This window comes from Paramormyrops kingsleyae, chromosome 1 (assembly GCF_048594095.1).
Source record: "Paramormyrops kingsleyae isolate MSU_618 chromosome 1, PKINGS_0.4, whole genome shotgun sequence".
NCBI lineage: Eukaryota > Metazoa > Chordata > Actinopteri > Osteoglossiformes > Mormyridae > Paramormyrops > Paramormyrops kingsleyae.
In genome coordinates, this window is record NC_132797.1 from 19,423,531 (window position 1) to 19,439,492 (window position 15,962).

The 15,962-nt window shown below is 40.0% G+C and overlaps 1 protein-coding gene and 1 long non-coding RNA gene across 2 annotated transcripts; one reads left to right on the plus strand and one right to left on the minus strand.

Annotated features, from left to right (window-relative positions):
* Window positions 1-59: 59 nt before the first annotated feature.
* rad54l (RAD54 like) lies at window positions 60-15,130 on the plus strand. The gene is made up of 18 exons (XM_023807405.2): window positions 60-267; window positions 380-454; window positions 2,722-2,826; window positions 2,929-2,989; window positions 5,650-5,785; window positions 5,886-5,955; window positions 6,044-6,332; window positions 6,940-7,064; window positions 7,626-7,776; window positions 7,934-8,060; window positions 8,156-8,230; window positions 8,437-8,567; window positions 9,425-9,535; window positions 9,645-9,768; window positions 12,483-12,561; window positions 12,652-12,831; window positions 14,490-14,653; window positions 14,755-15,130. Exons 1-18 carry the CDS (start codon window positions 265-267, stop codon window positions 14,954-14,956), a joined length of 2,208 nt encoding a protein of 735 aa, XP_023663173.2. The 5' UTR covers window positions 60-264; the 3' UTR covers window positions 14,957-15,130.
* On the minus strand, window positions 6,177-14,883 carry LOC111841570 (uncharacterized). The gene is made up of 3 exons (XR_002837707.2): window positions 14,750-14,883; window positions 13,718-13,800; window positions 6,177-6,305 (listed from the first exon to the last, which is right to left on the minus strand). It is a non-coding gene; the product is annotated as an uncharacterized lncRNA (long non-coding RNA).
* Window positions 15,131-15,962: the final 832 nt, after the last annotated feature.

The following is a 15,962-nucleotide window of genomic DNA, read 5'->3' on the forward strand; positions in this document are numbered from 1 at the left end:
GCAGATGGAAGACGAAAATTTCTGAATAATACTCTTATTTTGAAACGGGGAAACCGGAAGTTTCTTGATGTTTCCGACGGCAGTTGCGGGAGCGCAAACGCGGTCTATTTAAGAAATGTAACCAGTTATGATCTAACAGCGGTGATTTCAGTGTTTTTTTTACTTTTAATGTTAGAGAAAAATGATATGTCGGGAGCAAACCTACATCTTAGCAAAAAACGTTTGCATCTTTGCATTTATTGAAGTCAATCATCACAGGAGAGAATGGTAAGAATGCTTAACATTTTAACCGTCCGTAGCCGGTAAATAGTTTTCTTAATATCAAAAGTAATCTATTAAGGTCGAGTATGTTTTGCGTCCATGCTCCTTGTCTTTACAGAGGAGAAGTTTTGCACCAAGCCAAGTAGTAAAACGAAAAAGTGACGATTCGGATGCGGACTGGCACCCGGAAGAAGTAAGTATTGAGAACGGTGTACTTTGCATGCATCTTGCTAAGACGAAGCAGAATGTGGGTATAAAAAGATTGGAGATCACAGTAGCTTCAATATCATGGCCAAATTCGTAACGCACTATAATTTTTCCGTTGCCAACTTTTTAATTTCTTAAAGAAAGGATATTTACAGACAAAACAAATCGATATTCTACGGCCTTAATGAAATATAACTACGGATAAACAAAATAAAACGGCTGATCTCTATAAATGGATAAAAAAAGGCTCATAACACGCTGTTTTATCAAAATGGAAAAGTCATTTAAACAAATTTTTGTAATAAGATTAGACGGGCGTACATTATTGATAGATGTGATATTTCTTTGCGGGCCATATGAAATCTAGGAAACTAGTGCAATTAAAAAGTATCTAAGGTTTAAAATGATACGAGCCTTAGTAAACTCCTGTCTTAACAGGAGTGTTAGAATGGCAGAACTGAGTGGTATACAGGGGTTTAACTGGGCAACCGTACTACCACAGGTGACCATTAGAGGGCTGTCGTGTATGGTTTTATATGTACCGCTCTTTGGGTTCAAGACAAAGCACAAGATTTTGCATTACAAATCTGGAGTACTTAAGGCGGATGTCGTGTTAATAACAAAGATGGCAACAACTGATCATCTGAATTGTTCTCATCCCAAAAAGAGATTTTTGAGTGTTGAAATATGGGACCTGTAGCTTTTGGGATAGGCTCCCAATTCCCTCAATCTTGAATAGGACAAGTAGATACCGAAGACGGGTGGATGGAGTGTTAAATCAAGAGAAACGCAGTAGCACAAGAATTCTGTTGTTTTCTCTGAATACATTAGAGTCATTGCACAGAGTAGAAGTATTCAGATAAAATACACAAGACAGAATACACATGGCAATAAAACTATTACTAATATAGGGTATTTAATCAAAACATTCACCTCAGTCTGCATATTCTTTAGTTTCCTCCTGCAGTCCAAAGGCATGCAAGTAGGGTATCTGACATCTCTAAATTGTCCATTGTGTCTGAGTCTTGAGAATGATTGGCATCCCACCTCATCTAGTACAGGCTACAGACCCCCCCCCGCCTGTTTGGAAAATCTATTGGAAAATGGATGGACGGTATATATTGACACTGCCTGGTAAAACCATATGCTTCACAGGGTGTGTTTGCTTTTCTTCTCCGTAGTAACATGGCATTGTATTCCCCCAGTTTAAAAAAAAAAAAACTTTCTTAAAGTTTAATTTAACTAGTTCGAAAGCCATATGATTTGAGACATGTATGAAGATAATTTATTGTCATACTAAACATCTTGCCACTGTCATGGTATAAAACCATAATTGTAAAATTGTGCCATTATATTTGTGCAGGTTTTAGGCTGTCCATCCATACATTTCCTGTACCTGCTAGTCTTATGTGGGGTCACTGGGTTCCAGAACCTATCCTGTCAATTATGGGCGCAACCCAGTACGGGGCGCCAACCCATCACTAGGCACACACACCATTCATACACCATTCCTACCTATGGACAATTGTGGTGGCTCCAATTCACCTCAGCATGTTTTTGGACTGTGGAGGGAAACGGGAAGAATCCAGAGAGAACCTCACGTCAACAGAACCAGGGAACTATGACCAGTGCCATTTGTCACATAACAAACAGAAAGGGCTCTGATTGGTGACAACACCTCTGTTGACTGACGTTGGCAGATGTCGTCCTCATGTCATTAAAGAAAGTGAATGTTTTTTGTGCGTAAAGCTAATTTGTTCCATGGTTAAATCAATAGCTCTCAAACTATAAACTCCCTCTAGTGGTGTTGGGTGGTATTTCTGTATTTAAATGTTGATCAAAATGGTTGCTCGTGGAGAGTCTAATATTTTCTGTGGTGGTATGAGGTGTAAAACATTTGAGAACCACTTGGCTAAATCTTAATTGAAAGGAAATATGAGGGAAGGACCATGAATTCCATCCCGGGTTTGCTTGTGTCCTGTCCTCGCGCTGATAGGCTCCAGAAGGAGTTACGGAGTTAAAGTAGCATATAATGCATGGATGAATGTAGGCTGTAGAGGACTGTAATCCAGGGCAAAACCTCTTGGCGCGCAATATGATAAATTGTCAGTTTTAGTTTGGCTTAACTATTTTAATGTACATTATTTTTTAAAAAAAATCAGGGTTTTATCCCATATATTTTTTTATAGATATGTGAAATTACTGCATTTCTAGGACTGAGGTATTGGTGATGTTGAACTTCGATTGTTACAGACCCCAAAGCGAAGTAAAGATGAGAGGGTATTTGGAGGAAGCTGCCTCTCCCCTATTCGAAACCCCTTAACACAGCTGACAAACACACCGGCATCTCCTAACACTGTGAGTGACACTTACGCAGTGTCTGTTGTTTTGTCTCTTGTCATATATACTCTTGTCTTGTGAGTTCTGCTAACAAAGTGTTCAAATATACTCTGTTTCTAGGAAGCTCAAGTTTGCAATATCCTTTCAAAGCCTTTTAAAGTCCCCATTCCTAACTACACAGGTAAGACACAGATGCAAGGATTTCTCTTATTGGTACTGCGGTATATCACTGCTGTGCTGCATGAAGCTTCAGGCTGAAATAAAATAATCACACTTAAAAATGTTCAAAAAATTATCATACACCCTCTGTCCAGACACATACGGTAATACCAGTGTTTTGGTCACTGTCGGACTCCATTCTGCATTCATAAAGATTTTATCAGGATTTTTTTCCCATATCAGTCAGTGGTTATTGATAATTATCACCATATAATTAATTCAAGACACTAGACAACAGCAGCAGAATGTTTTTTTTTCTTTGTTTTTTTCCCCTGTTTTTTTTCCTCTTGAGGCCTTGCTGCTTGTTCTAGGGACTAGGTTTGACATTGATGGTCACCATCCTGTAGTGATAAGTAAAATGCTGTGTCCTGTTTTTAACAAATTAAGGGTGTAATTTGTCCCATATTTCTTCAGATTGGAAGTGGAAACCCAAATTGCTAGTGTTTGTGACTGTTAGCACTTGCATTCTGTATGTTCTACTGGATACCAGTGCTTCGTGTGGTGAAAAACGTTCACGGTATTTCCTATTAATGTTGACACAAGTTTTCAGCAGAGTTTACAGAACACATCACAAGTCTGTTGCATGTTGGACTTTAATCTGCAAACAGTACTGCCACCTGTTTACCTTGTTTATCCAAAATATTTCCTTTTTAAAAGATGTTGTGGCTCGGAGATGTCGCTTTCCTCATTGACGTTTCCTCTGAGGGATTGCTTATTTCTTCCATGATATTACCGAAACAGTAGCATTTGAATTTTAGATCAGTCCTCATTGTCAACACACCACAGCACACAGTGCGCAACAACGAAATGTGTCCTCTGCGTTTAACCCATATGTGACTTTTGTGACATAGCAGGGGCAGCTAATTCAGCACCTGGGGAGCAGTGCTTGGGGACGGTACCTTGCTCAGGGTACCTCAGTGGTGCCTTTGCTGGTCGGGGATTCGAACCTGCAATCTTTCAATTACAAGTGCGCTTCCTTAACCATCAAGCCACCATTGCTGTGCTTTGCTAACTCGATAAACCTTGGTGTGCATTTGTTTGATATAGGTTTTCAGTACTTAAGACTATCATGATATGGTGGAATTGCATTTGTTTCAGTGATGTGATAGACTGATGTGTCTTGTTAAGATGGCTGTCTTGCTGGAAGTTAGTGCTGACTAGTGCACAAATGGTAGTGCATACACATATACATATATAGCAGCCGTAAAGTAAACATCCCAGCCATGTCAGGAATTTAGAATTTGTTTGTCAATAATCTGTTAGAATTGCTCAGTCTGAGTTAGCTTGAGTTTGAGTGAGATTAGGACTAAATGATGTGTCTTGCTCTAAGACAGGGGTGGCCAGTCTTACCCGCAAAGGGCCGGTGTGTATGCATGTTTTTGGGATAACCTGTAGGTCAGCTGTTCAAACCCAGGTGTGAGGACTCTTCAGCCAATCAGTCCTCTAATTAGTAATCTAATTAGGGAGTTGCAGCGAAAACCCGCATACACACCGGCCCTTTGCGGGTAAGACTGGCCCCAAGATATGGGGACTAAAAATCCTCTTTGCCATTTAAGGTCACTTGTACGTTGTCTTGATCCAGCTGGGAATCTGGTGACAATGTGACTTCTCTTTCCTGAGTAGTTAATGCGGTACATATGAGAGTATAATATCACACAATGGACATGGTGTATCATGGAGTCACCATTTGAATTTTTCGTTGGACCACCATTAGCTTTGATTCTGGCGCACATTTGTCATGGCATTGTTTCCACAAGCTTATGCAACATCTCACCCTTTATTTTCATTCAGATTTGCATAAATTTCTCATCAAGATCCTGTATTGACAAGTGAGTTGAACCACTCCATAAAGCCTCCTTCAGCACATCCCAAAGACTTTCAGTGAGGTTAAGGTCACAGCTCTGTAGTGATCAAGTCATGCGTGAAAATGATTCCTCATGCTCCCTGAACCAATCTTTGATAATTCAAACCCAATGAATCTTGGCATTCTTGTCCTGGAATATGCCCATGCCAACAGGGAAGAAAAAAATCCATTGATGATAGATGGAGGTGTAACCTGGCCAATCAGTAGATTCAGGTACTCAGCTGACTTTACTTTATTACTGCATAATGTTGCTGAGCTGTAATAGTGATCCAGTCATTGGCTCTTAAGTATTTGCTGATATAAATTCAAATGGCGACTTTTTTTCTTTTGGCCGGGCAGTGTGTAAGTGCAATGGAAACCTCTTAGTGGGGGAGACACTGGAGTAAGCCTGGCTGGACTCTGCCTCCTTTCTTTGAATTTTTTCCTTTGTTTTGTTACTTTTCTCTTGAACCTCTCAGCAAATGATCTTATAAACTACTTGTGAGTGAACTCAAACCATATGACATCTTTCTCATCCATTCCATAGTACGCTTTTGGATAGTTTTGTCATCACACTGTATGTGAATTCTGATACATTTGTAAATTAATTTAGAAAGTCAGAACTTTCTTAGTGTATAAAAGGAATGGATAACTCAGTCACACAAAAACCCTTGTAAGCATGCGATCTGAAACAGGTCAGTATGTTTTTATTTGTGGTTATTTTTATTGCCATTGCCTTCTACTGACATGAAATTTGTCTTGTGACGTGATCTGCACAGGTCCTCTGGGGGTGCGTTCACTAGGCGTGAAGCGAGCCACCCTCCGAAAGCCGCTTCACAGCCCATTTGAAGAGGACGCTCTGGTGCTCTACGAGCCTCCTGCCTTGAGTGCACATGACCAGCTGAATGCTGAAAAGTGAGTGGGTGGATTTTCAGAATTTTCTATTGATCAGTAGGTAAACCTATTGTAAGCTGTTTTTGATGCTGGATAATTAGTTACGATTTTTCTGTTGCAGAGAGAAGCTTCCTGTCCATGTTGTTGTAGATCCTGTGTTGGGAAAAGTCCTAAGGCCACATCAGAGAGAAGTAAGACCAGTTAAAGTGCATGTCAGTCCACTTGTTGTTCTTACATGTCACTTTTTAATGCAAGATATTTCTTTCCCTTGATGCTCAGGGGGTGAAATTCCTCTGGGACTGTGTGACGGGAAGGTGCATTCCCAATTCATACGGCAGCATCATGGCGGATGAAATGGGCCTCGGAAAGACTCTGCAGTGTATCACTTTGATGTGGACTCTTCTGCGTCAGAGCCCTGATGGCAAGCCTGAGATCAACAAAGCGATCGTGGTCTCACCCTCCAGCCTCGTGCGCGGCTGGTACAACGAGGTGGGCAAGTGGCTTGGCTCCAGGATCCAGCCGCTTGCAATCGATGGGGGTTCTAAGGAGGAGGTGGACAGAAAACTCGGTGGGTGATGATTAGGCCAGCAGCAATATTTAAGCAGATTACATTTATTTGCCAGCACTGTTCCTGGGCAGTATGACTGACTAAAACTTGTATCATGATATTTTTTGCAGCATTTATATTTTTTTACATCAGTAAAATACATTTACCAATGTTTTTGAAAAGGTTTGTTTAATTATTGTCACAAAGTTTGCGTTTACCTTGATAGTATAACCAACATATTTTATTAGATAAGAGAATAAAAAAGGCTGCCCCTTTTTGACAGAAATGTAGTTTTAAATCTGGATGGGAAGACATGGTACACTTGTCTTCACGATGACTTGAAGCAGCTGCACAAATTTTGGTAGATGTTTGGCTATAGATGATGTAACAAAGTTCAGAAAACTGAAAATGCCTTTGAGTCCAGAATCATTCATTGCAATTAAGTTGACTCTGCAATAGCTTTATGTAGCACCACCCAAGCCTGGCTTAAAATGAGCTTGCAAGTTTCCATGAAATGTCAATGTTGCTTACAAAACCACCTGTCAAGTGGATCTCCTAAATTCTGCTTGTATCTGAATTTCTACTTAGGTATATTACAGATTGTTTATTGTATTTTTTCTATTTTTAGAGAACTTCATGTCCCAGCGTGGTTTCAGGGTACCATCTCCCATCTTGATCATCTCCTATGAGACTTTCCGTATCCATGCCAGCATCCTGCACAAGGGTGAAGTAGGCCTCGTCATTTGTGATGAGGTATTGCTATTTTGTATAATATATTAAAATAAATGTTTTCGTCACATTAATGTTCTCCTGTAGGTAGAAGTGTAAATTGCTGGCCTCCAGGCAAGTGGATTTGAATATGATTCCTTAGCATCGCTACCATAGCTAGCAAAAAAAAAAAAAAACATTTTGTACCACAAATGAGGGGTGTTTCCCAAAAGCATTGTACCCCAAAGAATATCTTAAGCATTATAGCATTCTGCACTAGCATTGTAGCACAAAGGTATCATGTATCATTTCCTTTATAAATATTATTGAGCCATCCCCTTTCATTCTACCTTTTGGAAATTGTGCGTCGGTGCTGCTACTTTGCAAGTCTACCTGCAGCATGTGAAGTAGGAGTATCTTTATGGAGGATTTCGCCCCCAAAAATCAACTATGACCAATTCTGACAGTACAGATCTATGCAGTTGAATTGCCACCTTAATTATCAGTTCATCACAATGCATCAATTCATCTTTACACCCCTACCTCTAGGTCCAGATATGGATTGTGCATTTAAATACTGTTGATTCATAACTTTTTGTTGCCCAGGGTCACAGACTGAAGAATGCTGACAACCAGACATATCAAGCTCTGAATTCCACAAAGGCTAAACGCAAAGTTCTCATCTCAGGAACACCCATTCAGAATGACCTGCTTGAATACTTTAGCTTGGTCCACTTCGTCAACACTGGTATCTTGGGTGAGCTGCCTTTTAAGCACAAAACACTAATGTGAAAGCTATTGACTGTTGACCATTTATGCTACTGTGGGAACACATGGTGGCGGTAATGATTTGTGCTTCCATTCCCAAGCTCTTATTGGGTGTTTTTGTTTTAATGGCTGTTGTTTGTGTTTAGGAACGGCTCAGGAGTTTAAGAAGCACTTTGAGGTGCCCATTCTTAAGGGACGGGACGCTGATGCTAGTGATAAAGACCGGCAGCGCGGGGAGGAGAAACTCCGGGACCTAATTAGCATTGTTAACAGGTAAGGAACCTACCAGACCGAAGCCTTGCCAGAAACTTTAGCTTTGCTCATTTAGAGATGCGAGCCTTTTGTTTTTTTTTTTTTTTCTTTTTCAGGTGTTTAATTAGAAGGACGTCAGATATTCTTACCAAATATCTTCCTGTGAAGATTGAGCAGGTTGTCTGCTGCAGGTAATGACCTGACTCTACAAAATCTCAGCATGTGAAAAGACCTTACTGTACTTGATAGATGTCCAACCTATATTAGAACATATAATGAAAATTATTCCGTCATTGTTATTTAGGAATTATTCTAGCAATATAAATTGCAACTGTAGAAGTGGTGATGGATGGATGGATAACATTTTCAATATATGTTGCATCTTCATTTTCCTCAGGTTAACCCCCCTTCAGACAGAGCTGTACAAACAGTTCCTAAGGAAAGCAAAACCAGTGGAGAAACTACAGCAAGGCAACATCAGTCTGTCTGCCTTGTCCTCCATTTCCTTCCTCAAAAAGATTTGTAACCGTAAGTATGCTTATTTTTGTGTTTTTATTATTATTATTATTATTATTATTATTATTATTATTATTATTTTTTTTTTAAATCCAATTCATTTTCATAAGGATGTCATCTAAATAGATATATTCAGGGCTTTAGGTAACAGCCATACCTATTTGTCTGGTTGTGAGATTTTTGGTACTGTGTGGATGTTTGCTGTCCCACAATGCCCACAATTTGATAAGCAGACTAATGGTATGCCTAAAATATTAATGAGAGGTGCATTGTGGTCCCCAAAAGTTGTTGCTGTTGTTGACTGATTTGTATAAATTTGGCATATGTTTAATAAATATGTTGGACTTTAAACTGCAAAAAGGACCGGTGCCACACTGAAAATATTGTTCTCTGATATTTTATGTGTACTGACGTAAGTTAGGCGGATGCGGAACATTAGAGATCGGGTTTTTGATCGGGCTGCAGTAGTCGATACTGATCAGTTTGTTTAATGCCTGGATTGGCCCTGATTCCAGTCTTTGGTATCAGCTTGGGACAACACCGGTTCTGGGATAAACTAGAGCCCTAAAATTAAATTAGGTTTCTAATTTTATATATATATATATATGTATGTATATACATATATACATACATACATACATACATACATACGAACTTTTTAGGATTGGATCCAGAGTTCTGAACAGATTAAGTTTTAGTTCTGAGGTACCACTGTATACAGATAAATTTGAGTCTGTGTAGTCCTTAAGGACATTATTGTATTGCAGCAGAATATAGGTTTGAAAAATTTTGTGTATCTGTTGTTTTCTGTCTCTGAAGTTTGATGCTCAGGTTGTGTCAAATTTATATGTTTATTTTTTACCATTCAGATCCAGCTTTAATCTATGATAAGTGTGTGGCAGGAGAGGAGGGTTTTGAAGGGATGCTGGAGCTGTTCCCATCAGGTTTCTCCAATAAAGATGTGGAGCCACAGCTTTCTGGTAAAGCTCCAGTCCTGTTGTAAAATCATCATTTGTTTATATATTATTTATATTGTAGTCTCTGTATGGAATGACCTAGTATGTGTGTAATGGGATGGTTGTATTCTAGGGAAGATGCTGGTCCTTGACAGTATTCTTGCTGTGATGAGAAGCACTACCAATGATAAAGTGGTCCTGATCTCCAATTACACACAGACTTTGGACCTCTTTGAAAAGTTGTGCAGATCTCGGAGGTAAAAAGACTTAAACACACTATACTAGGCTGTAGATGCGGTCAATTCACGTGAGCTAAACCTCAGTGCTCTGGGCTGTTGACTAGTACCCCATGAATCCAAAGACAGACTATTCATGTCACTTGGTGGTTTGAAATTACCTATCAGAAATGTGTGTGTGTGTGAGAGCGGGTTTACCTATCCTTATGGGGACATTAAAGGGAAAACTCTATTTTTATAAAAATCGGTGACTGCTATGAAAAAAATGCAAAAACTCTTGTATTTTGTTAGGTTACTTATGGTTAGGGCAGGGTAGGGGTTAAGGTTGTCATAGTTAGCGTTAGCATTGAAATGAATGAGCGGTCCCCATAAGTATGTATACCCTACATGTGTGTGTGTGTGTGTGTGTGTGTGTGTGTGTGTGTGTGTGTGTGTTGTGGTCCTGTTTTGTTGAAGATGCTAAAAATTGTGGGGGCAATGTATTTCTGGGAGTAGTACTCAGTGGTTCAGAGCTTCTGTTGACCCAACCTCCACCATAATGAAAAACAGTTTAAAAGAGAAGTGATGGTGTTTAAAAGGAAGCCTGCATCCTATTCCTTAACCCAATCCCCGGGCCTGTCTGTCCGATTGCTGGCAGTCATTTGGAAATGTTCACTTGGGGGGAGTGTAGTGGAAAATTACCACCAAGCATGATGTCTGATGGTTACTAAGGAAGTTAGGCTGCAAAATAAGGTTGCTATGCTCGAAGAAACAGATGCAAGAGACTGGGGAGGGGTTTTAGACCTTACCCATGTTAAGCTAGACAAGAGATGAATTTTTATTCTATATATGGTAAATATAAGATGCTTGTGCTAGACGAAAAGCTTGTCCTGAGCATAGAATGTGCAAAAGCAGATATGGGTCTTCCGGTTGTGGTTGCAGAGAAAGGTCATTTGTCTGTCAGTATAAAATGAAAGCAACTACGTTTGCTATTTGGAGAACTTCTCAGAACTGTCTGTGGAGAGTCTCCCCGAGCTCGCATAGAAAGATATCTCAATAAATGAAACCAAGCTAAACCATTGGACTCATCTGTTCCTTCCTACCTCCAAATTTCCATAACAGGAGTGAGGGGGAGGGAGGGGTAATAAAAAGGGCACGTGAATGGCAGCACGCATGGACACAGCGGCTTTGGTCTCCTCTGAACGGGGTTTAGGGTTAGTTAGTTTTGTTAATGTATCTGTGGAGATTATACTGTAAGTACTATTCAAGTGGATACACTACATTTCATTGCACATTGGTGCAATAACAACAAAAAGGCATTCCGTGTTTTTTGTTTGCCCTTGGGCACTGTCTGGTTTACTTAGTTTAGGATTAACCCCCCCTCGGTTTGCCCTGCTACAGTTGTTGCCCCCCACTCCACCATATTGTTAACCACCCTAACAAAACAAATGGTAAATTCCTTCTCCCTTGATTTCAAGACCAAGATTTCAGAATCATACAGATGCTGTCGATGAGATAAGGACTTTACTGGAATTTTACGAGGACTATTTGTTGTGCTTATCTCCCCTTCCTGCCTGGGTGGTATTGAAATGTTTTTTTTTGTTTTTGATCTGAAAGAGGAGATATAGCAAATTGCAGTCCATTTCTCAGGACCAAAGGCAAAGCAATATGTGAAGTTAGTTGAGATATCAGCTACTGAACTGTACTGAACAGAGCTGAATCTTTGGCCACAGCTACAAAGCCTAGTTAGTTGCCTTGATGATATTGAATGCTGGGTGACTCAGAATTTTCTCAAACTCAATGAAACCAAATCAGACATTGTCGTTTTTAGCCCACTTGACTCCTTTACACAGATCTCCAGTAACCTAGATCAAATATCTTGCTTCATTAAGCCATTTGCCAAGAACCTTGGAGTAATTTTTGGATCTGCTCTCAAGTTTGACAAATAGGTTCATGCGGTTGTCAAATCCAGTTTCTTCCAGCTCAGAACCATCTCAAAAATTATACCATTTCTCTCATCAAGTCACCATTAAATAGTCATCTATGCATTCATCACCTCAAGGCCTGATTATTGCAACTCCCTGTACCCCAGAATCAACCAGTCATCCCTGTCCCCACCTTCAGCGAGGCTTCTCACTGGCTCCAGAAAAAGAGATCGCATAACCCTACTCTGGCCTCTCTTCACTGGTTCCCAGTCCACCTTGGGATCAGTTTTAAGGTCCTCCTGTTTGTCTTTTAAAGCCTTAAATGGCATAGCCCCCTCATCCACTTCAGAACTCATATGTTCCTACACAGCCTCCAGGCCTCTCAGCTCATCAGAAATGGGTTTTCTCATAATCTCTCGTCCCAAACAGAAACTAAAAGGTGACATACATTCTTTGTTGTGGCCCCCAGAGTGTGGAATGGTCTCCCCCTGGCCAGCAGATATGCTTCCGCATGTTTTAAAATCCTGTCTCAGACATTTTTGCTCTCTAGCCTTTAAGTCATATTAATAGTTTGACAAGTTCCCTTCAGTCAGTACTACTAACATCTTCTGTTTCTTTGCTGTCTGTGTTTACACGACGATTTTATCTTCTCTCGTACCTCAATTTAATTTCTTTTCCTTTTCCCTTTTGGTGATGCTGTGCTTTTGGTCAACAAACAATGTGCTTTATAAATAAATTAGGTTTTTGACGTTTGAACAGAGATGTGAGTGCTAACTGCTTTTCATTGATTTCAAGTACTGAATAGGGCAATGACTAAACCTTTATTAACAGGTACCTGTATGTACGACTGGATGGCACCATGTCTATAAAAAAAAGGGCAAAGGTCGTGGAAAGATTCAACAATCCTTCGGTAAAGATTAATTTGTTCTTTATATGCATTCTGCAGTATAATGTTTGGAGGAGCTTTCATTGCTTAACAAAGTGTCCTTTTTATGTCTAGAGTCCTGAGTTCATTTTTATGCTGAGCAGCAAAGCGGGAGGCTGTGGCTTGAACCTAATTGGTGCTAACCGCCTTGTAATGTTTGACCCGGACTGGAATCCAGCCAATGATGAGCAGGCAATGGCCCGTATCTGGAGGGACGGACAGAAAAAGACCTGCTATATATACCGACTGATCACGGTAAGTGAAGTGGGCCACCAAACGGTTATCTAAGGCATCCTACAAGACTAAAATGATAATCCATGCAAATTCTATAATAGCTAATCCAGTATTCTGCCTCAGGGTGCATACTAGAAAACTAAAAGTAAATAAACGGCAACAACAATGTTAAAAAAGATATCAATCAAAGCAACATAGATTGCTTTTAAAAAGCCCTTAATAATGGTAAATTTGCAATTGCTGAATTATTCATAATTTCACTATTAAAATACTATATCTAATGGAGTAAAATGGAATACATTTCAAAAATCCTTATTTTTATCCTGTTCTTTATTTTTAGCTTCAATGCTAATAATTTCAAGACTACTAGAATTAATTTAAACTTGGTATGGCAGTAAAGACATCCTGCATAAGTATTACACAAAGTATAGAAAAATTCTTATGTGTCCTGTACTGCCCTACGTTACATTAAAGAGGAACTTGTTTGTGAAACTAACTGTGCAGTACAGTACAGTGCAACACTGCACAGTACCTAAGACCTTGAGAGGAAACTGGAGTACGGTACTCAGACAAAATGCACGCTAGACAGAGAGAAATTCCGCATAGAATAGGGGAGGGATTTGAACCCTGGAAGTGCAAAGCAACAATGCTACACACTAACAATCACCCCCCCCCCCCCCCATAATACTGGAAATTAAAACATAAAATATACAACATATTTATAAATTTATTAGTGTGTTGTACAATCTGTGTGTTGTATGTTCATTGCTAGGCAGTGATGTCCTAACCTGTCAGACCTTTAAACGCTCTTATTATACAGCTGCCTCAAGCCTAGTTCATACTTTACGCTTTCCTTGTGTGCTTTCGTGCGCTTCTGCTTGGGAGACAGTCATCCGAGTGTTCATACCGTGGATGCAGATCGTCTTGGTCAGTGCATGCGTACTGCAATGATATTCCTCCAGACCAGCAGGGGGCAGATATCATCTTGGTCTAAATGAAGTTTACACAGAAGCAGGAAGAGATATGATTTATAACAGAAAGTTTCAAGTCTTCTTGGGTTTTTAAGACAATAAAAACATAACTTTTTAAAGCACTTAACAGCTGTTGGCTTTGTCTCAAACAATATACACAGTAAATATGTTTAATATTTTACTATTTACCTCTGCCCAGTCACATTTCTCATTGAGAGTACTACTTGATTCTTGTGATTAATTATAAATTATAATCGACATATGTGGAATATATTATTAATCTTCAACAAATATAAATGAGACAAGGTTTCCAGAGATGTTTTATTGCTGTGAACTAAACAGATTGAAAGGGCAAACTTTACATACATGCCACCTACTTGCACATACACGATGTGCACGGTTTCCGCTAGACAAAAATGGGGGCTATACGAGCACCATCCGCAGCCAACCCCTGAAGATGAAATTTACATTACTTCTCCCCCCCCCCCCTTGTGAAACCAAAAACACATGAGGAAAAGTGAAGTATGGCCTTATCTGATATTGACTAGCTTCTCCTTAATGCAGTAGCCTAATTTTTGTTTGCACATCTGAGGGCGTTACAGTCCACCACAGCATGTTTGGTGCACTTATTTAGATGTGGCAGGGAGCGTTGTCCTCCTGTGTCTTTGGACGTCCACCTGACCGATTTTTCTCTCCTCACGCATCCAGACCGGCACAATCGAAGAGAAGATCCTGCAGAGGCAAGCTCATAAAAAAGCCCTAAGCAGCTGCGTAGTGGACGAGGAGCAGAACGTTGAGAGGCACTTCTCGCTGGGGGAGCTAAGAGAGCTTTTCTCATTGGCTGAGGATACTAATAGCGATACACACACTAAGTGAGTGAAGTTCACTGCCTCACACTTCGTCTGCAGAGGCTAAAGAGGAATCGCTGTGAATCGGAACCTGAATCACAATCATTTTTATGATTTTACCCCAGGTTCCGCTGCAAGCGCTGCGTGAATGAGCTACAAGTACGCCCTCCACCGGAGGACTCTGACTGCACCAGCGACCTCTCCCAGTGGCACCACTGCTCCAACAAGAGGGGCTTGGCAGATGCCGTCCTGCAGGCCTCTTGGGACGGTGTCATCTCATTCGTTTTTCACCAACGGTCACATGAGGAGCAGAGAAGAACGGCGTGAGAAAGTCAAGGAGTGAAAGAGAGTAATTATAGTGCAATAATAATTCAATTATGCCATTAAGACAGTTATAAGGTTCATGTTTATGGATTTTTCTGTTTCTTAACATGAATGATATAAGCTGTATAACTTATTTTGTGATTCGTTGTAATAAAAAAAGGTGTACATTTCCAGGAATTTGTCTGGTTTGGCATGCTAAAAAATGCTAAAAAAAAAAAAAAAAAAAAGCACCACTCAGAGTCAGGCCCATGGCTCATCATGGGGATTTGTGCTTCGTGATGGAAAAATGCAGAGGATGAGGGTCCTATTTGCTCTTCTGCTAGTCCTTAGGTAGCTATTATCTAAAGCAGTGGTTCTCAACCCTTTTGCACTGCGACCTAATTTTTACCATGCCAGCTCAGTCGTGACCCTATGTCAAGTATAGGTCTACATTAAGGCCAAGATCAAGTGTGCAGTGCACTCTGCAATTTACAACAATTGATGCCTATCACACAAACCTCATTTGTTGTGCCAATGAATTTTAAATTAAGCATCTGTGGTTTGACTTCTTGGATTGGTTGTGTTCAATAATTTTGTGCTAAGCAGTTGCAGACCCAATACCCATTTATATAGGTTAATTCTAAGATTGGGGCTGGGAAATCTGATCGTGGATCAGCATTAGAGCGGGCTGGTTTTAAAATGCTTGCATTTCCAACTCTGTCTTGCAGCTCTTTCAGAATTTCCTGGGACCCAAATTTGGGTCACGACCCATGAGTAGAGGCAGGTATTGTGTCATTAAAAAATCTTTTCGTTTCGCTATTTCAGATCGTTGTACCAAAATTTATCTTCATTGTGGAGAAAAGTAAATAACTAACTGCATAAGAGATCAGAGTGTGTAATATTCTTCGTTTTAGTGAATAAAGCCAAGTATTTCCTTGTTCGTAGGCTCATCGTTTCCATATGGGTTAAATGCATATTTTGAGATGTGAACGAGTGATATAGGCTATTTCTATAAAATATGTAAAGATGG